This window comes from Oncorhynchus nerka, linkage group LG27 (genome assembly GCF_034236695.1).
Source record: "Oncorhynchus nerka isolate Pitt River linkage group LG27, Oner_Uvic_2.0, whole genome shotgun sequence".
Classification (NCBI taxonomy): domain Eukaryota; kingdom Metazoa; phylum Chordata; class Actinopteri; order Salmoniformes; family Salmonidae; genus Oncorhynchus; species Oncorhynchus nerka.
Genome location: NC_088422.1, coordinates 50375318 through 50400788, shown reverse-complemented (window position 1 = coordinate 50400788; position 25471 = coordinate 50375318). Strand labels below are relative to the sequence as shown.

General features: G+C 42.2%; 2 protein-coding genes and 1 long non-coding RNA gene across 6 annotated transcripts; 1 reads left to right on the top strand and 2 right to left on the bottom strand.

Annotated features, from left to right (window-relative positions):
- Positions 1-128: 128 nt before the first annotated feature.
- LOC115111944 (uncharacterized) lies at positions 129-2810 on the bottom strand. The gene is made up of 2 exons (XR_003860873.2): positions 2722-2810; positions 129-886 (listed from the first exon to the last, which is right to left on the bottom strand). It is a non-coding gene; the product is annotated as an uncharacterized LOC115111944 (long non-coding RNA).
- On the top strand, positions 229-7824 carry rnf215 (ring finger protein 215). 3 transcript variants are annotated; one of them, XM_029638503.2, is made up of 10 exons: positions 229-465; positions 742-903; positions 1783-1854; positions 2105-2190; positions 2551-2605; positions 2762-2866; positions 3109-3222; positions 3392-3529; positions 5084-5186; positions 5382-7824. In XM_029638503.2, exons 1-10 carry the CDS (start codon positions 229-231, stop codon positions 5402-5404), a joined length of 1095 nt encoding a protein of 364 aa, XP_029494363.1. In that variant the 3' UTR covers positions 5405-7824. The 3 variants fall into 3 exon arrangements, with proteins under 3 accessions (XP_029494363.1, XP_029494362.1, XP_029494364.1); XM_029638502.2 differs by having other exon boundaries at positions 3106-3222; XM_029638504.2 differs by lacking the exon at positions 1783-1854 and having other exon boundaries at positions 3106-3222.
- Positions 7212-25471, bottom strand: ascc2 (activating signal cointegrator 1 complex subunit 2). 2 transcript variants are annotated; one of them, XM_029638489.2, is made up of 19 exons: positions 25365-25471; positions 24788-24928; positions 24292-24450; positions 24013-24186; positions 23607-23736; positions 23428-23495; positions 23104-23217; positions 22741-22853; positions 22435-22509; positions 18395-18499; positions 18148-18216; positions 17845-17919; positions 17393-17633; positions 13809-14005; positions 13485-13604; positions 13036-13263; positions 12700-12784; positions 8505-8599; positions 7212-8384 (listed from the first exon to the last, which is right to left on the bottom strand). In XM_029638489.2, the coding sequence occupies exons 2-19, from the start codon at positions 24872-24874 to the stop codon at positions 8207-8209; spliced, it is 2313 nt and encodes a 770-aa protein (XP_029494349.2). In that variant the 5' UTR covers positions 24875-24928; positions 25365-25471; the 3' UTR covers positions 7212-8206. The 2 variants fall into 2 exon arrangements, with proteins under 2 accessions (XP_029494349.2, XP_029494350.2); XM_029638490.2 differs by having other exon boundaries at positions 24788-24911; positions 25365-25437.

The window sequence follows — 25471 nt, the reverse complement described above, 5'->3', positions numbered from 1 at the left end:
ATATTCACTAAAACAAGCATTTTCTCAATGTCCCAGTAGATGGCAGATTTGCAAGCAAACGTCAACTCACATCTCAGCTTCCTGTTCTACAGGAAGTAGTGTTCTTGCTTACATTTTTGGGGTCCAAGCCAAAAAGTACAGTAACTTACTTGGTTCTGTAAAATAATGGTTGACAGTTGATAAGATTATTTATTTTATAATATTTTTAATTTACGCGTTTCTTCGGCCATGTCTGCAAGCTGCTGCTATTTTACCGTGGTGTTTCTGGTCTCGGCTCCTTCGTTCTTGTCGTGTCTGCTAGTTACGGGCGCTCAGGTCGCCTTGGTCGAGGTTCTGCTGAGAGAACGTCCAGATGTCAGCACCGTTCTACAAGGCGAGGTGCTCGAAGCGAACTGGGAAAGCAGCAGCGTACCCGAAAAACACAATCAACAACAAGAGCATGATCTCGAAGGGGACCTCATATTAGTGAGTGATGTTACAGCTAGCTAGGCTCTGCTATGTAAAACCACTGGATTTGTGTGTGCAACATGATATGGATATAAACATTAGTTACTGAGAAAATAACATACATACAGTGCATATATACAGTACTTTATATTGTCTAGCAATAGCTTAAAATGTGTTATTTTCACCATTGCATGTTGAATCATCAAGCATGCAAAGTCTGCATAGGATACGTCTATGATATTACCCAGTAACAATCATATAACGACCCCAGTGTTTCCAATTGCCATTGTTCAGGTGCAGGATGAGGAGCCGCAGGTGAGCCAGGATAAAGGTGGGGGTGTCCAGGCCAAAGACCAGGAGCCCTGGATAGGTGTGGTGCCTGTCAAAGTGGAGGAGAGCAAAGCTTCCACTGCTGGGAACAGCCAGGAATCCTTTGCTGCTGCCGTTGTCAATAAAGTGAGTTCAGGGAGGAAACAAGACAAAAAAAAGACCATGATTTTGGGGATTTTCGCAAAAATGTAATCCATAGAATGATTCTTTGAAGGAAGGATTGTTGACATATATTTGACATTTGTATCTAAAAGCATAATTGAAAAATAATTTATCAAAGTTTCTGGCATTACCTAGGCTTCCTTTAAGACTCCATGATCTGTAGGTGCTACAAAGCAACATTTTATTTCATATTAAGCTTTACTGCTTGTTCTGTAATATGAGTAGTATTTTGATTTAAATACAATTTTTGTACGTTCATTTATTAATAAAATGTAAACATGAATATTGAAAATATAAAATGTTGAGTTGGTAACTTAAAAAATATATACATTGTTGAACATAATATGCTCAGTGTTTCCCAACCAGTGGTACTATGACCCCTGGGTGTACTTGGTCTATCTCTAGGGGGTACTTGAGAAGACTTATGAGACCATAGGCCTACTGGTAAATTGCTTAAAAATCATTATTTAACCTGTCTCCTCCCCTTCATCTACACTGATTGAAGTGGATTTAGCAAGTGTCATCAATAAGGGATCATACAGTAGCTTTCACCTGGTCAGTCTGTCATGGAAAAAGCAGGTGTTCTTAATGTTTTGTATACTTGGTGTACATCAACATTCCTTCCTCCAAAGGATGATTTGAAATGATTAAACAAAGATGATTTTCAAATTTAAAAAATAGAATGGCAATACTGTAAAATGTTAACCTAAATATACATCTTTAACTTAGTGAATAGTGTTTAGTAGGATTTATATATTTTTTACACACTTTTAACACATGCAAATATATCAGTGTGGGTAAAGTAAGTCTGAAGTAAGTATAACCACTATCTCTCTTTGTTAGATGAAACGAGCCTTGGTCCTGGGGGCTTCTGCACTCATCATCCTAGCCCTCAATCAGAACACTATCAGAGAGGTAAAAGTCATTTTCTTACACACTGGCTGTGTTAGTGCTGGGCTGGAGCAAAAGCCTGCACACCCTGTAGCTCTCCTGGACCAGGGTTGGTAACCACCACTATAGAGCATAACACCAATGTTGCTCTATAATTGTCAGCTGTTAGAGTAACCACTCCTCTACTACTGCTTTACAGTATAACCCCCATAGAGATAGAACAATGATATATGGTCTATGATAACTACTATTCTCTCCTGTATTCTCTTTCTAGATGGATCTGTCCCAAGTCCTCTCTAAGCCAGTCATTGTGATCCAGACATCAGAAAATGTTACCAAGCTTATCGGAGCACTCCTCAGGTACCACAGTGATGGAAAACTAAACAATACTAGTCTACACAAGGATCCCTCTCTGTGTATATATTTCATTAGGCAAGTCAGTTAAGAACAAATTCTTATTTACAATGACGGCCTACACCGGGCCAAACCCGGACGACGATGGGCCAATTGTGCGCCGCCCTATGGGACTCCCAATCATGGGCAGTTGTTATTCAGCCTGGAATCGAACCAGGATGTCTGTAGTGACGGCTCTAGCACTGAGATGCGGTGCCTTAGACCGCTGCGCCACTCGGGAGTATAGCTGTGATTGTATGAATATACTATAGCATACTGACTAATATAGAGACACTGAGTGAGTTAACTCTATGGTTTATTTCATAGGGGCCTTCATGCTACTGTGAAAATCACATACAAGACTATTCTACAGGACAACTTGGTAAGATCATATTTTTTGCCATAAACTTTATCACCTTAGAGAACAGCAAAATAGTCAGTGGACATTTCCAGTTTTCTATGCATTGTATCACTCTACTGTCCAGCTCATGTTATTACTTTGGATGTGTGTAAAACCTCCTCTCCGGTGGTATTGTAGGGGGCCACCCTGACGTTGTGGTCCACGTGCGGTCTCTCCAGAGGCGGTCTTTATGGAGAGTGGCAGGGGGTCATCTGCACCGGAGAGACCAACTCGCAGGTCCAGGTGTGAACACCATGGCATACATTCAGATGAATAGGGACAACAAAATAAATAATAAATGACATTGCAACCAAAGATAATCTGAATTTTACGCTACAACTCCTCACAGGCTAGATCTAACAAATCACTGATCCGTGCAACTCATTGCTTTTTCCTATATCTCTGTTGTGTGACAAACGTAAACAAAGGATTTAGAGGTAGGTTAACATTCGTGCTCGGTCCTGTTATGTGTTGTCCTCCAGAAGTACCTGCATCAGCTGTGGAACACGGTCCTACTGGTGGCTCTGATCCTCTGTACAGGGGTCATAGTTCAGGCTCGATGGCAGTACCAGGACAACCAACTCAATGACGACCTGGAGGTAGAGTTGAACCATTTTCCTCTTTTAATCATTCAGCAATTAGCAGACACACTAATCTAGAACAAATTTAAGTAAATAGACACTGAACGACAGTATTTCAATGAGATGCTTTAAAATTAATAATGTAGAAACATCCACCATAATATTCATGACTTAATCATTCCTACAGTTACCAAAACAGGACATCCTGAAGAAACTGTCTTCCCTGAAGACCAGGATGTACCGGCAGCCCAAACCGTGGTGTGACCCAGCGCAGCTAGAGACAGACAACTGTGCTGTCTGTCTGGAACAGTTCAACAACAACCAGGTCAGACTGACTGACTCCTGAGGGTTATACTACAAAGCAGGATCAAAGAGTTAACCAGCTAACTTGTCTAAATATTCTTAAATAGCATTGTTTTTTACTGCTAAGCTTGACTTGGGCATGGTCAAATTGACTCGACAACAAAAAACTCATATATAAGATTATTTTAACACTAGAACAGATGGGCCTCGAGGGACCCCCCCCTTTCAAGTTAATGAGCAGTCATTTTGACTGCAACATTCTAACAGTGTAATTAATACATTTCATATATGCTATCGCGAAAATAATAATTTGGTTGTGTTTATGAAGGTCTGATATATGGTCTATGATAACTACATTAGATTACCATTTTATTAAAATGTAAAATAATAAAGTTGCATTTTCATTATTTTGTTACTGTAGGCTATATGTAAAAACAAAAAAACACAAATTCAAGTGTAAAATCAATTTTATTCGTGGAGTGCCTTAGTTACAACTATGAAACGGAAAGCTTGTGTTGGAATGCGGTAACAGCTTATTTTTATTACGTCAAAATAAAATAAATACCCCAACGTCCAAGACTCACGGTCAGCAAGACGCACAGTCAGTATCCTAAACATCATTATAAGAGCAGTGTTCTTGATAAATAGCGAAAGTCGGCACAAAAGCAATAATTGCATTATAATTAATATGTGTCGATATGACAGCAGTCAAAAATAGTCAATTGTCAGCTGGTGAGTGTGTTGCCTATGCTGTTTTTTTGCTTGAGATGTAGGGCCTGCTCTTTGTGATGACATTTTGTGCTGATAATCGCCCCATAGCATTGTCACCTGCTTCTTCTATCCAAGCGGTGCTGTCCCTTCCTCTCTCCTGTCTCACCATTTTAATTTGTTGGTGGCGCGAGCACCTGCTCAGTGCGCACCGGTCTGGCTTTTTTGCACTTAGGCCTTGAAGGTTTAGGCTGAGGCTCAGAATCAGGAAGAATAATCATCAGAGATGTCATTTCTGTGTCGATTTCATTCAGATTGTAGTGACGCTGTAGTAACGCTAATTGTAGTAACGCTAACGCAGCATGTGCATCTATTCATCTTGGTCTTCTTGCCATTGTAAAATGTGCACGCCCTCACTGTGTACTCCAAATAGGCCAGAGTAGACTGATAAGACTGTTTGGATTCGATGGACGTATATAGTGTATGTATCATTTTGACATTTTTGTTTGTGATATTAAGATTCTAACAGCGACAGTGTGTTTTAGACTTATTTAGGAAAAGTCAAAGATGAAGGGGGGCATATTTAAAAAATATATTAGCAGTCCAAATTACTGCTTTAGTGATTCCAGCATTAATGAACCAGAAAAATCAACAGTTATTTCAGGCTCTTTTTTTTTTTTGTTAGTTGCCGTTAACCCTGCTTTGTAGTATACTCCTCTGGAACTACTCAGAAACACACACAAACATGTAATATGTTACATAGAAAGTAAGATGTATAACACATAGAAATTCTGTAAATTCTACTTTTAGACACAAGAGTGTTAGTAGTATGCTAACTCACCTGGTGGTGTGTGACTGTGTGTTGCAGTGTCTTCGCGTGCTGCCCTGCCTCCATGAGTTCCACAGGGACTGTGTGGATCCGTGGTTGCTCCTGCAGCACACCTGTCCTCTGTGTAAACGCAGCATACTCAGTAAGTTATAGACCTGCCCCCTGTGTAAACACAGCATACTTAGTCAGATCTCTACTTTCCTGTACACTTAAGTGCAACTTTATTTGCCATATGGAATTAACACATTTGAAATCTAACGTAGCGTTGGTGATTGTATTTGGTGCCCGGGTTAATCAGCTATTCCCTTTGACTGTCATCTTTCCCTTCCATCCACAGGTAACCTCTGTAGAGACAGCTAATGGTAGCCTTGGCCCAACTCCTCACCCCACTGACCAGGGCCCAGTTTTTAAAAACTTTTAATCTGTATCAGAATTTCGATTCTGTAATCCCCATTTTTGCTATCCAGGTTCAGATCAATCTGGCTGTTTTTGAGCCAGTTTTCAGAAAAAAATCAGGATCATTCTGATCCAGATAACACAATATCAAGATCACAGAATTTGGATTTTCAGTGTTTTGAACAGGCCTAAATCTTGCCATCTACTGGACAAATTGTGGTACCACTTCTACACTGTCATAGGGTAACAGAGATGAGTGAACTACATGAATGGGGGATCAAGATAATCCCAGTTTTTGGCATCAAAACTATCCTAATCAGTATCTTTTAGAGTTTTGGCATGATTTAAAAAATGACATGATTAAAGGTCAGATTGGATTACCAAATCCTTATCCGGGGGATCATAATCACATTTTTCAGTTACACTTTTGTAATAATTTTTAATCCTGTCCGATTCCGGAATCCAATCAGATAACTTCTGAAAAGCTGGGCCCAGAACATTGGGATCAAGTTGTCTTGTAGTCTGTCGTGACTAGTTTTCAGTAGCAGTTCCAGACCTCACCTCTTCCTCCTGCACTGGATTGTGGTCAGGGGAGCTTCTCCCAGCAGCTGGCCTTCTTATTGGACAGTGTTGACCTCTGACCTTTTGTGGACAGCCAATCCTGAAGCAGCTTCACTTATGTGGTACTGTAAAACAAATGTTACCGTACCGGTGTTGAAACAAACAGTACTTTCTTCCTGGGATAACATACTGTACAATGACGTTACTCTATTCTCTCCCACCCACCTCTCTCTCGCTGTATGTGTGATAGAGTACTGGTGCCTCATGGTGAAAGTGTCTATACATGTGGAGAATTCTAGAAGGGCATTCTAATGTTCTGTGAATCTGGTGGAATTCCATGTATGTTCTTTACAGGGAAATGAATTAAGTCCAAGGCATTTTAATGTAAAAAAAAAAAGATATAGCTAGGTATATTTGCATGGATGTTAAATGCAATATGGTACAAAGCATGGATAACAGTGTGTTGCTAACTGGCATCAAAAAGCATCTGGTCATGTGGGGCCCATATTCCACCATATCACAGGGTCAGTATAATCTCAAAAGTTAATTTAAATTTGTGTAGATGGACTAATTTCATCCAGACTATTATTGTGTACTCTGAGTCCAATTTCAAAGTTTGTGTTAATTCTGAATTAATATGAATAAGGGCAGGGATTAATTATGTAGGGGTAACAATTAAATTGTTACCCCTACATTTGTTAAACTCTGTAGAGAGACTGCTCTGTGAGGTAAATACCAGATAACCAGAGTAGCTGTACAGACAGACACAGCATGTTACAAACACAGCCGCACTTAGTGTACAACTTGACAGTACTTATGTTATATTAATCCTTTGTAGTCCTTAAATTATTTTATTATAAACCAGTGACCTTGTAGAACTGAAACAGACTTGACCTTGGCTAACCAATGTGTATAGTATGGAAAGGTCAAATGGAGTCACTTGTATCAACCACTTTCACTCAACCACATCCCACAGGCTGTCATTGTAAATAAGAATTTTTCTTAACTGACTTGCCTAATTAAATAAAAGGTTAAATAAATTAAATTTAAAAAAATCTAGCAACACCTAGAGTATTCACATCAGCTAATCACTAGAGAAATATAGCTGCAGTTTCCATCTTTCACCATCCTATGGTATTATGTTGCCACTAGAACACTTTAAAGTCAACGCCCAGTTCCCACAGAAATACTCCATTGGAAAAGCTCTAACCACAGTATTAAATGTATTTATTATTTTGTTTGTTTTGAAAGAGAACTTCAAAAAGCAAATTGTATTTTTTTTGCTCTTATAGATCTTTCTATAGGATTCTCTTGTTATAAAGTAGTTGTGCATGGCGAGTCAGAAGCCTCTAGAAGCTGTTCGATGTCTGTCTGAGGGACATTTGGCCTCTTAGGCTGCACTTCCAAAACACACACACACAACTGTTGTTATAGCAGCTCAATTTTTGGGTTGAGGCTGAACCATGGTGGGTGGGGGGATTGGCTGGGTGAGGAGATATTCACTACCACAGACACTCTCACTTCTTTCAGACATTGCACACACACGCTGCCACCCCTGGTCCTGGCCTGCCTGTCATTTTGATGTCTAGTCCTGTATTTAACTGACATTCATTGTTCTTCTAGATCCAGCAGACGGTGGTTTCAGTCTGACAGTCAGGCCGGTCGCACTGGTTCTCTCGTCCTATTGGAGTCTCCTCGCTCTCATTTTACTCATATGTTCCTTGTTCATTTGATGACCATGTCAAAGCTAATGATTCCATCACTCCAAATCTTAATAAATGGATTTGTTACATGGCAAAAATAAATCTCTTGTCATTCAGTCAGCACTTTGGTTTAACTGAATCAATCTACAATATTGGACTAAACAACTGAAACTAAACCATTCAAATGTGTCTCTAAACATTCCACCAACAGGCCACTTGGCAACCAAAGTTCTGTTATGGAACTAATCATTGGTGTCCCTTTGCAATAGAAAATTGAAAATAGAATGTCTTTGCTAAAAGAGAACAGAAAAAGGCCTATAAAAATGGCCTGGTCGGTGAATCCCGGTAGAAAGACTGACTGATGAAGAGGACTCTGGGAGGGGACATCAATCAGGGCTCATGACCTTTGAGCCCAGATTATCTTTCTCTCTCCTTCCTTTCCACGTCGTCCCGTCTTGTACGGACCGTCCGCTAGGTCAGTTGGTCTCCATGGCAACACCTATCAGGAGGGGATCATTCCTTTGTTCCTCTTGCGGTCGGACATAGCCCTGCGGTTGTGGTTGGCTCCCCTGCTCTTGTGGGCCTCCTTCTTGCGTCGGTCCAGAAGGGTCTCTGTTGACTGGCCCTGGCCTTTAGGTTTACCCACCACGTCTCTCTCTCTGGCAGGCTCCGGACGGTACCTAGGAGAAGGAGAGAGGGGTTCAAATGGGAAATGCACACATTTCTCATAAGCTAACCTCAATTTAGGATGTCTTACATTGTAAGACATGTAGCAGAACTTAGTGTGTGTTTCTCCGTACCCCTTCCTGTGTTGCATGGTAGCTCTCCTGGCCTCTGCCCTCTCTCTCAGCAGAGCTGGGTCCTGAACAAACTGGTCTCTCTTCACAGCGTCTTCCTGAGAACACAAACCATGTGAAGGGTTAATGATACAACACATACTAATCCATCTAAACAGCTTAACCTACAGTGCCTTGCGAAAGTATTCTGCCCCCTTGAACTTTGTGACCTTTTGCCACATTTCAGGCTTCAAACATAAAGATATAAAACTGTATTTTTTTGTGAAGAATCAACAACAAGTGGGACACAATCATGAAGTGGAACGACATTTATTGGATATTTCAAACTTTTTTAACAAATCAAAAACTGAAAAATTGGGCGTGCAAAATTATTCAGCCCCTTTACTTTCAGTGCAGCAAACTCTCTCCAGAAGTTCAGTGAGGATCTCTGAATGATCCAATGTTGACCTAAATGACTAATAATGATAAATACAATCCACCTGTGTGTAATCAAGCATCCGTATAAATGCACCTGCACTGTGATAGTTTCAGAGGTCCGTTAAAAGCGCAGAGAGCATCATGAAGAACAAGGAACACACCAGGCAGGTCCGAGATACTGTTGTGAAGAAGTTTAAAGCCGGATTTGGATGCAAAAAGATTTCCCAAGCTTTAAACATCCCAAGGAGCACTGTGCAAGCGATAATATTGAAATGGAAGGAGTATCAGACCACTGCAAATCTACCAAGACCTGGCCGTCCCTCTAAACTTTCAGCTCATACAAGGAGAAGACTGATCAGAGATGCAGCCAAGAGGCCCATGATCACTCTGGATGAACTGCAGAGATCTACAGCTGAGGTGGGAGACTCTGTCCATAGGACAACAATCAGTCGTATATTGCACAAATCTGGCCTTTATGGAAGAGTGGCAAGAAGAAAGCCATTTCTTAAAGATATCCATAAAAAGTGTTGTTTAAAGTTTGCCACAAGCCACCTGGGAGACACACCAAACATGTGGAAGAAGGTGCTCTGGTCAGATGAAACCAAAATTGAACTTTTTGGCAACAATGCAAAACGTTATGTTTGGCGTAAAAGCAACACAGCTCATCACCTGAACACCCCATCCCCACTGTCAAACATGGTGGTGGCAGCATCATGGTTTGGGCCTGCTTTTCTTCAGCAGGGACAGGGAAGATGGTTAAAATTGATGGGAAGATGGATGGAGCCAAATACAGGACCATTCTGGAAGAAAACCTGATGGAGTCTGCAAAAGACCTGAGATTGGGACGGAGATTTGTCTTCCAACAAGACAATGATCCAAAACATAAAGCAAAATCTACAATGGAATGGTTCAAAAATAAACATATCCAGGTGTTAGAATGGCCAAGTCAAAGTCCAGACCTGAATCCAATCGAGAATCTGTGGAAAGAACTGAAAACTGCTGTTCACAAATGCTCTCCATCCAACCTCACTGAGCTCGAGCTGTTTTGCAAGGAGGAATGGGAAAAAATTTCAGTCTCTCGATGTGCAAATCTGACTTACAGCTGTAATCGCAGCAAAAGGTGGCGCTACAAAGTATTAACTTAAGGGGGCTGAATAATTTTGCACGCCCAATTTTTCAGTTTTTGATTTGTTAAAAAAGTTTGAAATATCCAATAAATGTCATTCCACTTCATGATTGTGTCCCACTTGTTGATTCTTCACAAAAAAATACAGTTTTATATCTTTATGTTTGAAGCCTGAAATGTGGCAAAAGGTCGCAAAGTTCAAGGGGGCCGAATACTTTCGCAAGGCACTGTAGATATAAGAATAACACTACAGCATAGCCACTGGTTCAACTTTGTCAAACCTAATATACATAATCTGGATATCAAGACATGGTACATAGACAGCCTTAGGTAGCTAGTCATCTTGTGGGCAAGATTTTAAACAGCGCCATACAATAAATAGATAACACTTACCATGCCCATATTGTTGATCATAATAAGGCAAGCAGCCATATAGTTAGAATAATAAAGAACAGGAATCAAGGGTGGTATTTGAAGAAAGTGGCAGGTATTGCTATTAACTTACATCACAGAGAAGTCCATAGCGGTTCGTGTGAACCAGCATTGTTCTATTACAAGTTGTCATGACTTGCCAGTCCTGAAATGGAGATCGGGGTGCCCTCTCCTGGGGCTGTTGGCCAGTTTTATGATGGTTGTAAATACAGTCCCTTGCCAAGCAGTATGGAGGGAAAGACATTACGAATTTTGGCAGGAGAAGGTCCTTTGTTCTACTACCTCCCCCAAATTGGAGAATTAAACAATATTTCAATTTTTGAGAATGTGGAAATGGTCAGTGGAGACCAAAACAAATTCAACATGAGGGTTCTTTTTAATGTTGTGACATCATGAAAGATGGTAGAACCACATAACGGTACCTCTGTCTACACTTCTCAATTATGAGGTGTGCATCTGAATTTGTATAAAATGAATGATTAAGTGTCAGAATACTTTTGAAAAGACAGAAAAGAGATTATAGTTTTATAAAAAATAGTTTTTTATGTACATAGCCTAGGGATGAGAACACCGACAACCTCTGAAGCAATTCTAACAAGATCAATTGAGAACTACTGTACAGGGTACTTCAAGGTATCCATTCTTAGCACGACCAGGAGCTCTACCTAAGGACATGGTGATCTCTGGTGGCCAAACCAGAGTCATACACCCAACATCTCCGTGACCAAATGATTTGGACGTTCAAGGACAGCTCAATCGTAAATATATAAATTGCATTCTCTTTTTTCCCCCAAATGAACGGCTATCAGAGTGCTTAAGATTTTGTATTTTCGTGAGCGAAGCTTCTCAATGTCCAATAGAGTAACTCCTTTGCCCCTCCCCCCCTCTGAATTCCCCACCGTGTTATTACCAAAATGTCCTGTTTTGATAGTCTTCTAGAGACTATTTACTGTATGTTAGTGTGTAATTGTTTAATTAGTTAGTAAATAAATAATTGAGCCAATTTGTGTATCGCTGATTCATCAATAAAGTAGGGTTCGTGCAGACTACAAGAAATTACGACGTTCAGAATGACTGATGAGGTAATAATATATTAATACGTGACTAATCGATAAGCTTTGAAAATATCTGGAAATAGTTAAACATTTTCTCGTGGTGCCCCAACTTCTTAATTAATGTTACATGATTAGTTTAATCAAGTAATAATAATTACACAGAATTGATTTGATATAACAGTCATCACATTAATGAAAAGTCCACGTCACGACAGTGGTCACCAACCTTTTCTGAGTGAAGATCACATTTGCAGTCAAAAAGCAAACCGAGCTCTACCGCTCAGATTTTTTAATTTTTTTCCCAGTCTGATCTTTTTACTATAATCATGTATTATTATTATTTATTTATTTTTAAATAGAGTTCCCAGCACTGAAGTCAGAAGTCTGAGATTTCAGAGTTTCCGGTTGTTTTAGTTTTGGCATTAGTCTCAGCGGAGGAAGGGAGAAAGCAGCATAGGGTCTGCCTTTCACAGTCCCTGCTCTCTCCTTCCTTTCTTCCGGTAAGATTGACTAGAGAGATGGACAGTCTTCCACCTGATGGCGAAACTTGAAACCGCATCTGCCTCATGCATAAATTCATGTTTTTTCTATGACCAGAGAAAGTGAAACTCTCCTCAATATTAAAAAAAAGACATGACGAGCTGCTAATAAATAATAAAAACACAGGGCTAATCGATACACTTGGCTACTCATTCATTGCAGCTGCGCAAGTGGAAGTAGGGATAAGCATGTTTTATGTTTTGTAATAGTGTTAAATAAAAACAGTGTTGACAGTGCTGAATAAAAACCTAAGACATGAACCAACTCAAAACAAATAGCAGCTCTTTGCTGTGTTCTTTGACAGTCTCTCTGGGCATTGTTTTAAATGTTTGCTGGGGTCGTGGAAGCTGTATGCTTCCAGATCTCCCAGTCCGCCGGGTAGGTGGAGTTTGTCTTTTCAGACAAATTAAATGGTTCAAAATAGGAACACTTTGCCAACCCAGTGCGTAGGGCTTCTGAATCAAGTTCACCTACCAACACCACAACACGAATGCAAAATGAAGGAGCGCAAGCCTTTTATCGCAGGCTTTTCTACAGAAATGTTTGGTGCTCGACTAGGAATGCTTTGAAGATTGACCGGTCGGTGACCACTGTTCTATACAGTACAATCCATTTCTATACAACCTACCTTCTCGTCCTCTTCCTCCTCTATGTTCTCCTCCTGCATCTGTGGTCTGCCTCCCTGCCGTAGGACCTGAGGGATGGTGAACGGCCTGTGGAAGGGAGAGAGAGGATGTGTCAATAAATAAAGAGTATTCATAAAGCCCTTTTTACATAAATGTGGTACAAGAGTTGTCAAAGTGTTTTCATTAACCAGAGCTCGATCTCAAAGGCAAGCAGTAGCACCTTGGCAAGAGGGAAGAAACCTTGAGACTGAGCAACCAAACTCAGATGGGAGGCTCTAGTCTAAATCAGCATAATGACTAGCTAAAATCTTAATTAGTAAACAGGTGTGTAATGTTACCTGCGGTTGAGCAGGTTGGAGTCTCCGTCCAGATCATTGGCTCCTACTTGGTTGATGTCATATGTGTCATCATACTCATCATCATAATCGTTCAGATTGTCGATGGCTCCTGATTCGCTGGGAGTCACGATGACCTCATCCACCACAGTCTCATAGGTCAGGTAGCGTTCCTTCTGCTCTGCTATGTGATGCTTGTCATTAAGCAGGTCCCGCACACTTTCTCCTTTCCTGAAGGGAAACACAGACAGATATACAGAGATTATAGATCACACACAAAGATACAGAGGTCAGGCTTTATTGTACAGTTTACTATTGACCTGGTATTTATCTAAAAATGACTTGGGATTTTTTACATTTTGGGTGTGGTTTGGCGTGACAAGACAGGACAGAAATTGGTCTGTGACCGAGTCATCATCTTGGCCACAATTAAATAGTCGATAGTTTCTCACCTCCGGCCCTTCCAGACGCGAGTCATGTCCACCTGGTCTCTGTTGAAGACATCAAACTCATCATCGTCAAACACGTTGGACCTGGTGCTGAGTACAGGAGGAAGCTCCTCCTTTACCGGCCTGGAGAGAGAGGCGAACATCACCATTAATACCTTTTTCAGACTACTCAACCGGTGCTGGCTCTGTCATTTTCCGCTCACATTGTTATTTCCAGCACAGTTCCCACAACTATGGTGGATGCGTAACCAGGCCAGCGCAGCACGACTCAGCTTGTGTATCTTTGTTTGTCTACACACAGACCAACACACACACCCCTCTCCCTACCTGGGCATGGCTCTATCCAGTTTGTCCAGATCAGGGTGTAGTCTGTCCTCTAGGATGTAGTTAATGACCAATTCAGAGCTATAGTTGTACTGGTGGAGACAGGCCAGTAGAAATCCCTCTCCCAGGTCTGGTAGCAGGTCTCTGATGTGGGTTAACAGAGACTCCAGCTCCCCCGCACTGATCGTACACGCAGCACCCTGGATAACATAACACATATTAGACACGGACACACACTATTACAACAGCATCTACACCGGACTGAATCTACTGTGTATGGTCTCATATAGGATAGGTAAGCTCTCATAATGATTTGGTTATATTTGTGTATTATTTTGCCTGCTAAAATTACAAATCTGGAGGTCATACTTGCAAACATAAGCAACCATTTAAATGTAAACAGTTGCGTATCAGCCAATTAAAATAGTTGATTTACTTGCACGTGACAGAACACTAAATTGTAGCTGGTCCCGTCAGATAACATCGCACACATTAGCCCTAAACTAGCCACACCAGGTGGCAGTGATTATATCCTGGAACAAGTTCTGCATCAGCCAATTAAAATCATTGATGTAGTTGGACGAGTTCCAAAAACTTGCTCACGGAAGCGTCCTTAACATACCCACAACAGCATGTCCTGATCATCAAAGCAACTATATTTGACTAACTGGTCAAATTGCGCTCTGTGTAAAGTGCCCAGTCCACATAATCGTTGCAGATTGTGGCATGAGTTCCAATCTCACGAGTCCTCACATTTGAAATGTAGATTTACATGTATTGTGTTAGTGTGTTGAAAAGGGACGTAGCCAACAGCTTGAAAATTAAGATTGCATTTATTATTAAGGAGCTCTCTCTTCAGCCTTGCACACAAACACTAATAATCATATAGCATAGGCTTTATTACATGGAGGTGTACACCTAAATGTAGGCCTAAAACGTTTTATATGCATTTTTAATCATCTGCTTTGTCACATATGCATTACTTGACTCGAGGAGGATGAGCATTAAAGTGTACAGTAGAATTATACACTCACTGGCCAGTTTATTAGGTACACCACCCAGTTATATCTAACTATGATTAGCATTTTCTGTATGCTACTAAAGCAACTCCAATCAACATAGCTATAGTTTACATTCGTTAACATCAGATAGTGTCCTCCTTATGCTACAACCTACTAATGCATATGGGACTTTGAATGGTACACCTCAATTCATGAACAACTGGTCGGTGAGCCACCCATAGAGCGATTACGCCCTCTCCTGGCGAGGAGACAGTGTGGGCAACCCTGGTCCTGGAATGGCGCAGGAACTTCATGTATTTGATTTAACCCATCTGAAAGACCAGATGTGTTGATTTTAGGCAATCACTGATCAATTAGCTCAAGTTGGTCTTGAGTGGTGCCTAGTTGGAACAAAATCCTGCAGTACCTGCAGCACTCCAGAAACAGGGTTGCCTACCCGTGGTGCAGGCTATCATTAGTCGGTTAAATTATTATGTAGGCTTCACTTACGTAGGCCTGCAACGTTTTATAGGCTATTCATGATTATATTCATCCACTTCAATACATGCGTTTTGAATCCTATTTTTTCTTCAACAAGAAAGCTTAATGCGAGGGGGTCTCGAACCCATAGTTAAAGTGCACTAAAACAGTGTTTCGATATTGGAAGAATTTCTATAGAAAGTACACATAGAATAACGAGATACATGCAACTTTAACTTAATTATTCAAATTAGTGGATTCGGCTATTTTAGCCACACCCATTGCTGACAGTTATATAAAATTGAGCACACAGCCATGCAATCTCCATAGACAAACATTTTCAGTAAAATGGCCTTACTGAAGAGCTCAGTGACTTTCAACATGGCACCATCATAGGATGCCACCTTTCCAACAAGTCAAGCTAGAGCAACTGCTATTGTGAAATGGCAAAATCGAGGAGCAACAATGGCTCAGCCGCGAAGTGGTAGGCCACACAAGCACACCTTTGGGATGTATTGGAAAGCTGAGGCCTAATCACCCAACATTAGTACCCGACCTCTCTAATGCTCTTGTGGCTGAACCGAAGCAAGCCCCCGCAGCAACGTTCCAACATCTAGTAAAAAGCCTGCCCAGAAGAGTGGAGGCTGTTATAGCAGCAATGGTGGCACCAATGCCATATTAATGCCCATGATTTTGGAATGAGATGTTTGACAAGCAGGTGTCCACATAATTTGATCATGTAGTGTATCTGCTAAATGTATTTCTTGACCAGTTGTCTGGGATGTTCATCACTTGCTGAAATTGACTTCTTCCCTTCTCTCAATTCCTTAGCTGCTCTCTCAATAACCTGGTTTTCCATTTCTACATGATGATGTCTGCTCTGTAACAAACATTCATATGCACATTGCAAAAATACTATGCATAAAATGTAAAAAACTGTAGTCATCATTTGTATTGGGCATGGTGGCCATCGGTTCAACTTACCCCAAGGAAAACACATTACTATATTAACCAACATAGCTTTCAAGAATGCACTTTGTAAAACATTTTTTTTAAATCTTCAAACAATATACTTTGGTTTAGATATGAGCATCGTGGCAGAATTCATTAATTTGACTTTGTGAAAATCTGTTGTTTTGTACCTCACTTGATTACCACTTTTTCCCAGGTGGTTTCTTCCTTCACAGATTACATGAAATGATGACCTTTTCCTAAACATTTGGTCAAATTATGAATTGTATTTCGAGAGAACCGCTTAGAAGCGATGGTGATAATGGTAGCCTACATGACTGCTATTTGACAAATGCATATGGCTCTTATTTTTTTTTTTTATGCTGTATGAGTGGCGCAGCGGTCTAAGGCTCTGCATCTTAGTGCTAGGGGTGTCACTACATACCCTGGTTCGATTCCAGGCTGTATCACAACCGGCTGTGATTGGGAGTCCCATCGGGCGTCGCGCAATTGGCCCAGGGTTTGGCCGGGGTAGGCAGTCAATGTAATTTGCTCTTAAGTGACTTGCCTAATTAAATAAAGTTTAAATCAATACAGAAAATAAATCAACGTAGATGTTGTAAGGACCTCATTTATCTTTTTTCCATAAAAGCACAAAAACTTGACATTTTCTCATATGCTAGGAGCCTAGTCAAGGATGCGTCAATGTAATATTGGCACACAACATTTTGTTACAGACCAACATAACAAAAGTAAACCTTTAATTTGTAGGTTTAAAATATACCCCGTGGTCAGGGTCGACCTATTTTAAGAAATGCCATTGGTTGGCGCATATAAATTCTAAGATCTTTGATAGGCTGATGAAGAATATGTTCCAAGATATAATCAATGCCACCTGGTGAGGTTAGCATAAAGCTAATATATGCCATGTTATCTGATGGGACCAGCTACAATTTAGCGTTCTGTCACGTGCAAGTAAATCGACTATTTGAATTGGCCGATACGCATTACGAGTCGGAGAGAAACGGTTTAAATTGAAATGGTCACTTATGTTCGCAAGTATGGTCCCATTATTTTGGCGGTTTAACTAACAAACTACAACACAGCTCACCCCACCCCATTTGCCCAAACTGGTATCTCCTATTCAGAACTCACGTTGTCTCCTTTATGGGGCATATCCCGCATGGCCTCTGCTCCTCTGGGGGTCTCCCCTCCTTCCCCTGGCTCTCTGATCCCCATCTCTCCCCCCCAGGCCCCTGCCCCAACCTCTACTCCCTGGTCAGTCAGCCCGGCAGAGGAGTGTGTCTGCTGGGGTCTGTCCTGGGTTCTCCTCCGGCCGATGCTGTCCCAGGCATCCTCCACCCCCTGGAGCAGATATGATGTCCTAGTCTCATCTCTGACAGGGAGAGAGGGTTAAGGAAAGACAACAGGCAGTGCTGGAGGAAAAGGTGGTAGAGGTATGTTAAATATCACTGCTCTAGGTTGGATGGATGGATACGTTTCTTCCAATGAGGGGGATGTGTATGTTTCTAAGACTGAGTGGCTGACTGGTGGACTCATTGAGGAACATGCGTCTGAGTGTGTGAGACCATGTGGAGGAAGGATACAGGAGAGGAAAGGCCTGCTGTAGAAGACTGATATCATCAGCTATGGGGAACTGCTCATCGTAGTCTAATAGGAACCTGAGACAGACAGCAACAAGGATGGCATAAACAAACATCCTTTATCTCCTCAATGGACAACCTCCAATCAGTTACACAGCATTCCTAACAGCAGTTATCATACAAAAACTCTAGTATTAATTAGGTCAGGGATGCAATGATCAAAAATATTGATTGATTGAAGACATTTATGGCCCTTCAAAAAGGAAATTCTTCCCATATCAGGATTCAAACAAGTATGCACTGTACCTCTTCTCTGGTAGGAAAGTAGTGAAATGCTGCAGGAGTTCCTCCACAAATGTCTGAATGTTCTCTGAGCTAAAAACAAATGAACAAGAATGTTCAAAGGCTGCAGGAAGGCTATGAGCAAATATGATCACCATACTAAAAGAAAATCTGAATTTTAGGGATCCCCATTCCAGCATGAAGGTTTGGTAGGTGGATAAAGAAAGGATGAAAAATAGAATAGAAAGAGATAAAGGCATTTTATTCTGACCCCTCTAGTATGGGCTGTAGGCAGGTGTGTTGTAGCAGCAGGTGTGCCATCTCCACCATCCTCCTCCGGGCGTGACACACCCTCCTCCACAGGTCCTCCTGGAGACTGGCAGGGGGCACGGGAGGGGGTCAGTCACTCACACAAGTGCGTACACACACACACACACACACACAGATACAAAAAAGAACAGGCGCGGTCCATACATGCACAGTACATACACAGAACATCCAGTTGAAGTCAGAAGTTTACATACACCTTAGCCAAATACATTTAAACTCAGTTTTTCACAATTCCTGACATTTAATCCATGTAAAAAAATCCCTGTTAGGCCAGTTAGGCTCACCACTTTATTTTAAGAATGTGAAATGTCAAAATAATAGTAGAGAGAATGATTTATTTCAGCATCACATTCCCAGTGGGTCAGAAGTTTACATACACTCAATGAGTATTTGGCAGCATTGCCTTTAAATTGTTTAACTTGGGTCAAATGTTTTGGGTAGCTTTCCACAAGCTTCCCACAATAAATTGGGTGAATTTTGGCACATTCCTCCTGAGAAAGCTAGTGTAACTGAGTCAGGTTTGTAGGCCTACTTGCTTGCACACACTTTTTCAGTTCTGTCCACAAATGTTCTATGGGATTGAGGTCAGGGCTTTGTGATGGCCACTCCAATACCTTGACTTTGTTGTCCTTAAGCCACCTTACCACAACTTTGGAAGTATGCTTGGGAAGACCCATTTGCGACCACGCTTTAACTTCCTGACGCGTCAATATATCCACATAATTTTGCTTCCTCATGATGCCATCTATTTTGTTAAGTTCACCAGTCCCTCCTGCAGCAAAGCACCCCCACAACATGATGCTGCCACTCCCATGCTTCACGGTTGGGATGGTGTTAGTCGGCTTGCAAGCCTCCCCTTTTTCCTCCAAACATAACAATGGTCATTATGGCTCAACAGTTCTACTTTTGTATCATCAGACCAGAGGACATTTCTCCAAAAAGTACAATCTTTGTCCCCATGTGCAGCTGCAAACCGTAGTCTGGCTTTTTTTAATGGTGGTTTTGGAGCAGTGGCTTCTTCCTCGATGAACAGTATGACGGCTACATGGTCCCATGGTGTTTATACCTGCGTACTATTGTTTGTACAGATGAACGTGGTACCTTCAGGCGTTTGGAAATTGCTTCCAAGGATGAACCAAACTTGTGGAGGTCTACCATTATCTTTCTGAGGTCTTGGCTGATTTCTTTTGATTTTGCCATGATGTCAAGCAAAGAAGCACTGAGTTTGAAGGTAAGCCTTGAAATACATCCACAGGTACACCTCCAGTTGACTCAAATGACATCAATCAGAAGCTTCTAAAGCCATCACATCATTTTCTGGAATGTTCCAAGCCGTTTAAAGGCACAGTCAACTTAGTGTATGTAAACTTCTGACCCACTGGAATTGTGATACAGTTCAATAATCTGTCTATAAACAATTGTTGGAAAAATGACTTGTGTCATGCAAAGTAGATGTTGCCTACTTGCCAAAACTATAGTTTGCTAACAAGAAATTTGTGGAGTGGTTGAAAAACGAGTTTTAATGACTCCAACCTAAGTGTATGTAAACCTCCAACTTCAACTGTAGACAGTTCATGCACAGTACCCCCACACACATACATGATTAATCAGGTTGTAATACACTACTAAATGGTACAGTGCCTTGCGAAAGTATTCGGCCCCCTTGAACTTTGCGACCGTTTGCCACATTTCAGGCTTCAAACAAAGATATAAAACTGTATTTTTTTGTGAAGAATCAACAAGAAGTGGGACACAATCATGAAGTGGAACGACATTTATTGGATATTTCAAACTTTTTTAACAAATCAAAAACTGAAAAATTGGGCGTGCAAAATTGAAGTATTCACTTCACTTCACTTCACTTCACTTCCAGACCATTTCCGGAGACCTTCTCCCTTACCTCACCTCGCTCATCAACTCATCCCTGACCGCTGGCTACGTCCCTTCTGTCTTCAAGAGAGCGAGAGTTGCACCCCTACACTCGATCCCTCCGATGTCAACAACTACAGACCAGTATCCCTTCTTTCTTTTCTCTCCAAAACTCTTGAACGTGCCGTCCTTGGCCAGCTCTCCCGCTATCTCTCTCAGAATGACCTTCTTGATCCAAATCAGTCAGGTTTCAAGACTAGTCATTCAACTGAGACTGCTCTTCTCTGTATCACGGAGGCCCTCCGCACTGCTAAAGCTAACTCTCTCTCCTCTGCTCTCATCCTTCTAGACCTATCGGCTGCCTTCGATACTGTGAACCATCAGATCCTCCTCTCCACCCTCTCCGAGTTGGGCATCTCCGGCGCGGCCCACGCTTGGATTGCGTCCTACCTGACAGGTCGCTCCTACCAGGTGGCGTGGCGAGAATCTGTCTCCTCACCACGCGCTCTCACCACTGGCGTCCCCAGGGCTCTGTTCTAGGCCCTCTCCTATTCTCGCTATACACCAAGTCACTTGGCTCTGTCATAACCTCACATGGTCTCTCCTATCATTGCTATGCAGACGACACACAATTAATCTTCTCCTTTCCCCTTCTGATGACCAGATGGCGAATCGCATCTCTGCATGTCTGGCAGACATATCAGTGTGGATGACGGATCACCACCTCAAGCTGAACCTCGGCAAGACGGAGCTGCTCTTCCTCCCGGGGAAGGACTGCCCGTTCCATGATCTCGCCATCACGGTTGACAACTCCATTGTGTCTTCCTCCCAGAGCGCTAAGAACCTTGGCGTGATCCTGGACAACACCCTGTCGTTCTCAACTAACATCAAGGCGGTGGCCCGTTCTTGTAGGTTCATGCTCTACAACATCCGCAGAGTACGACCCTGCCTCACACAGGAAGCAGCGCAGGTCCTAATCCAGGCACTTGTCATCTCCCGTCTGGATTACTGCAACTCGCTGTTGGCTGGGCTCCCTGCCTGTGCCATTAAACCCCTACAACTCATCCAGAACGCCGCAGCCCGTCTGGTGTTCAACCTTCCCAAGTTCTCTCACGTCACCCCGCTCCTCCTCTCTCCACTGGTTTCCAGTTGAAGCTCGCATCCGCTACAAGACCATGGTGCTTGCCTACGGAGCTGTGAGGGGAACGGCACCTCAGTACCTCCAGGCTCTGATCAGGCCCTACACCCAAACAAGGGCACTGCGTTCATCCACCTCTGGCCTGCTCGCCTCCCTACCACTGAGGAAGTACAGTTCCCGCGCAGCCCAGTCAAAACTGTTCGCTGCTCTGGCCCCCCAATGGTGGAACAAACTCCCTCACGACGCCAGGACAGCGGAGTCAATCACCACCTTCCGGAGACACCTGAAACCCCACCTCTTTCAGGAATACCTAGGATAGGATAAAGTAATCCTTCTCACCCCCCTTAAAAGATTTAGATGCACTATTGTAAAGTGGCTGTTCCACTGGATGTCTTAAGGTGAACGCACCAATTTGTAAGTCGCTCTGGATAAGAGCGTCTGCTAAATGACTTAAATGTAAATGTAATGATTGTGTCCCACTTGTTGTTGATTCTTCACAAAAAAATACAGTTTTATATCTTTCTGTTTGAAGCCTGAAATGTGGCAAAAGGTCGCAAAGTTCAAGGGGGCCGAATACTTTCGCAAGGCACTCTATATACAGCCATGTGTGCATTGTCTTTATAAGCCAGAATGTTTAATAAAATTACATTTAAACTTGATCTACCGGTTGTCGGTGCATTTTGTCCTTCTGCTGCTTGAAAACTGAGACAAAATATCCACAGAATAGTGTTATTCAGACGACTTTCAGTATATTCAGACTTTCAAAAAGTTTGGTAAACAACACTTTCCTGTGGATACTCCATCTCCACCCCCTACCACCAAAAGAACCAACCGGGAAAGTAACCTCAAATATAATTTTATTTGTAGAGACTAAGTCTTTTTTTTACAGCAACTTCTTTCAGACTGATATCCATGGGGTAAGCATGGTAACAGTCTGATGTTCAGGCAAAAGCACACTATGAACAGAGACACACCTGTCGTCGTCAAAGTTTCTTTTCCTCACAGCCTTCTCTATGTCAGGCACAGCCACCTCGTAGAATGAGGCTAGTCTAAGAAGAATAAGAAGGTAAAAGTTAAAGCAAAAAAGTGATCAATTCTGACAAATGCAATATTGAAATAAACAAATGTTCCACCGCCGTGGAAACAGTGTAGTTGAATAGTGGTGGTGGGAAACGAGCTAAATACGGATTGTTCTTGGCTGTATAGGTTTATCAAATAAAATAATTCAAACTGTTGAGGAAACTGAGTGGAAGGTGTGTGTGTGCGAGCGAGCACGCTACCTGTTGAGGAAGCTGTGACAGTGAAAGGTGGAGCAGGCAGCAGGGAAGATGTCCAGGAAGGCCTGGATGGTGGTACAGGTGTCACACAGATACAGCACCAAATCCACTAGGTCCTGGAAGAGGAGGCACAACCAGTCAGAACCAGTCACTCCTGTACTAGGAGAATGTCAACTCATTGGGGAGATGGAAGAGGTTTCACAACCAGTCACAACAATCAGTTAAAACAAACCCATGACTAATTGAAGAGATTTTAAACTTCAGCTGGCATGTTTTAAAGACACCAATATCTGACACGCAGTGGACTTTACTTTATAACTGTGGTCTATCTAGTCGGTCATGCATCAGCAGTATGTTTATCATAACCTGTTGACTCATTGTCATGGCGGTGGGTCGGCCGGATGAGCTGAGCTTCAGAGGCTCGATGGCAGTGGCTCCTTCACACTGGAGACCACACTTAGCAAGGATAGTGTCTAACACCTTTGGGAGAGACAAAGGGCAAGTCTGAAATGGCACCCTATTATCTACAAAGTGCACTCCTTAAAAATTGCAGGCTGAGACGTCTTAAAATGCTGTGACACTAAATTTGAATTGAGGTAAAATTTTAGCGTCACCTAGATTATTTTCAAAGAGCACAAAATGGGAGAAAGCCTTTTGAAATGGAGTGTATTGAATGATTGTGCTTCTTACCTGTAGGACTGAGAGAACAGCCTCATCCAGGTCTCCATAATAACACGGCTGCTGGGTGAAGATGTTTTCTGGAAGATAAACAAGACATTGATGTCATTAATTGAGAAAAAAAATCTGTTCTAGATCCATTTGAGCAGGTAAAGTGCTCCACCTGAGAAAGGGCCCATTGCTGAGCTCACCTATCATCTTATGGAGCAGCTGGGAGTTTCCTTTCCCAAACAGAACACACAGGTCCAGGATCTTGGGAATGTCGAACAGGAAGTTGTTGTAAATGATCTCTCCGAACACAGTCGGAGTTATAAAGCTCTCCTGAGAGAGAAGAGAAAACAGGAGATAACAGTAATGTTCAGTCAGACAATTCTCCTCTCAATACAAGAGTCGGACGGAGAATAATTAATGTTCCAAAAATTCTTTGCCTCTAACAGAAGTTAAATATAACTTGTCTCTAACGCCGTCTAAACATGACCTTTAAATGTGAGCCAAGTTATCTGGACGTGCATAAGACAGTTTCTCCATTCAACAACACTACATCATTGCCTTATCAGAAACAGACAGACCCCCAGAATACCTAGAAAGCAGCGGTACCTTGGACTCCTTGTGCGTGGCCATTCTGAGGAAGGTCATAAAGACGGCTCGGTGGATGCAGCGCTGCATGTCAGCAACGGCCGGGGAGGAGGGCAAGGAGGAGGGGTCTAATCCCCGAGGGGAGTGGCGTAGGTAGGAATCCAGACACTTCTGCAATGACTCATCAAATACCACCTGGGGGGGGTTTAATAATGGACACAATGGGTTTAGGTTATTTTTGGTTAGGTCGAAACCTCCCGTCTCCACATCATATGGTGTATGACAGCCACAGTGACTGACCTGGCACCAGAACTTGTCATGTCGCAGGGCCAGCAGCCAGTCCAGGTCCTCAGTGATGAACTTGCCATGCTCCAGGTACTCCTCCACCTGAGCAGGGGAGCTGTCCTCGGGAGGGGGCTTATAAGTCACAAAACACCGCTCCTCCTTCCTGTCTGGATGCTGCCATGGCAACACAAGGACAGTGGGCAATGGTTCAGAGACATCAGACATAGGCAAACACACTGATATATAGCTTAACTTCTACAGTTGAGGGAAACATATACTAGAGTGGGGATATGATGAGAAAACAACAACTAGGACAGTAAAATAGGTCTGATGAACTGGCACATAACCAAAGGGAATTTACAGACTTCGATGATAGCTTACAGTAGCAAACTCTAACTAAATGCAGATAACATACCACAACGCAGTTCGTTTGTGATGTGACAACCACAGCTATGGACATGATGTACACGAGGAAGCAGTGTCAGATGGTTTTTAATGTTGGCTGTCTTACCAGGGCTGGCAGGGTGCGCTCCTTTCCCAGAGGCCCAGTAGCCTCTGTCACCTGTTGCTCATCAAGAGGTATCATTGCACACGCCATCGTTTCTCTTCACTCTTTCAAGTTCAAGTTGATTCTTCTAATAGAGAGAACTTACTGTATGCAATGGATAGAACACACATCCAACTAGTTAGTTAACCTACCTGCTAGTTAAATTAGACGACTCCCAGTTTAGGTAACAGCTGGGTTAAATCAAAATCGATTAAGCTAACTAAGCTAGGTACAACCGTTAAGTATGAGTCATTGATGTTACCTAACTAGGCAACACCGGTGTGTAGTTTGCCGATGACAGAATGTGCATTAATAATTTAGGAAGTGGCTACAACAAATCAACGTGGCACTGGCAAAGAAAGACGTAACTAGCCAGCTAATTGCAGACAGTTAGCTAGCATGAGCTTCTCAGCTTGCCAATCAGACAGCTGAGCCACACAAGTACTGGCAAGGAAGCTTAACCACAAAGCGTTAGTTAAACTAATCGAATTATGTTAGCTATTTTATCATCATATGTAATTGTCAATAACGATAAACTCACCTCTTATTTTATATAATGTTTGGCTCTTTCAAGCCATTACGAGCCTAGCCACTGTTCTGTTTCGCGAATGAGGCGAGCCGGAAGTGCCCAAGCACTTTTACATTGCA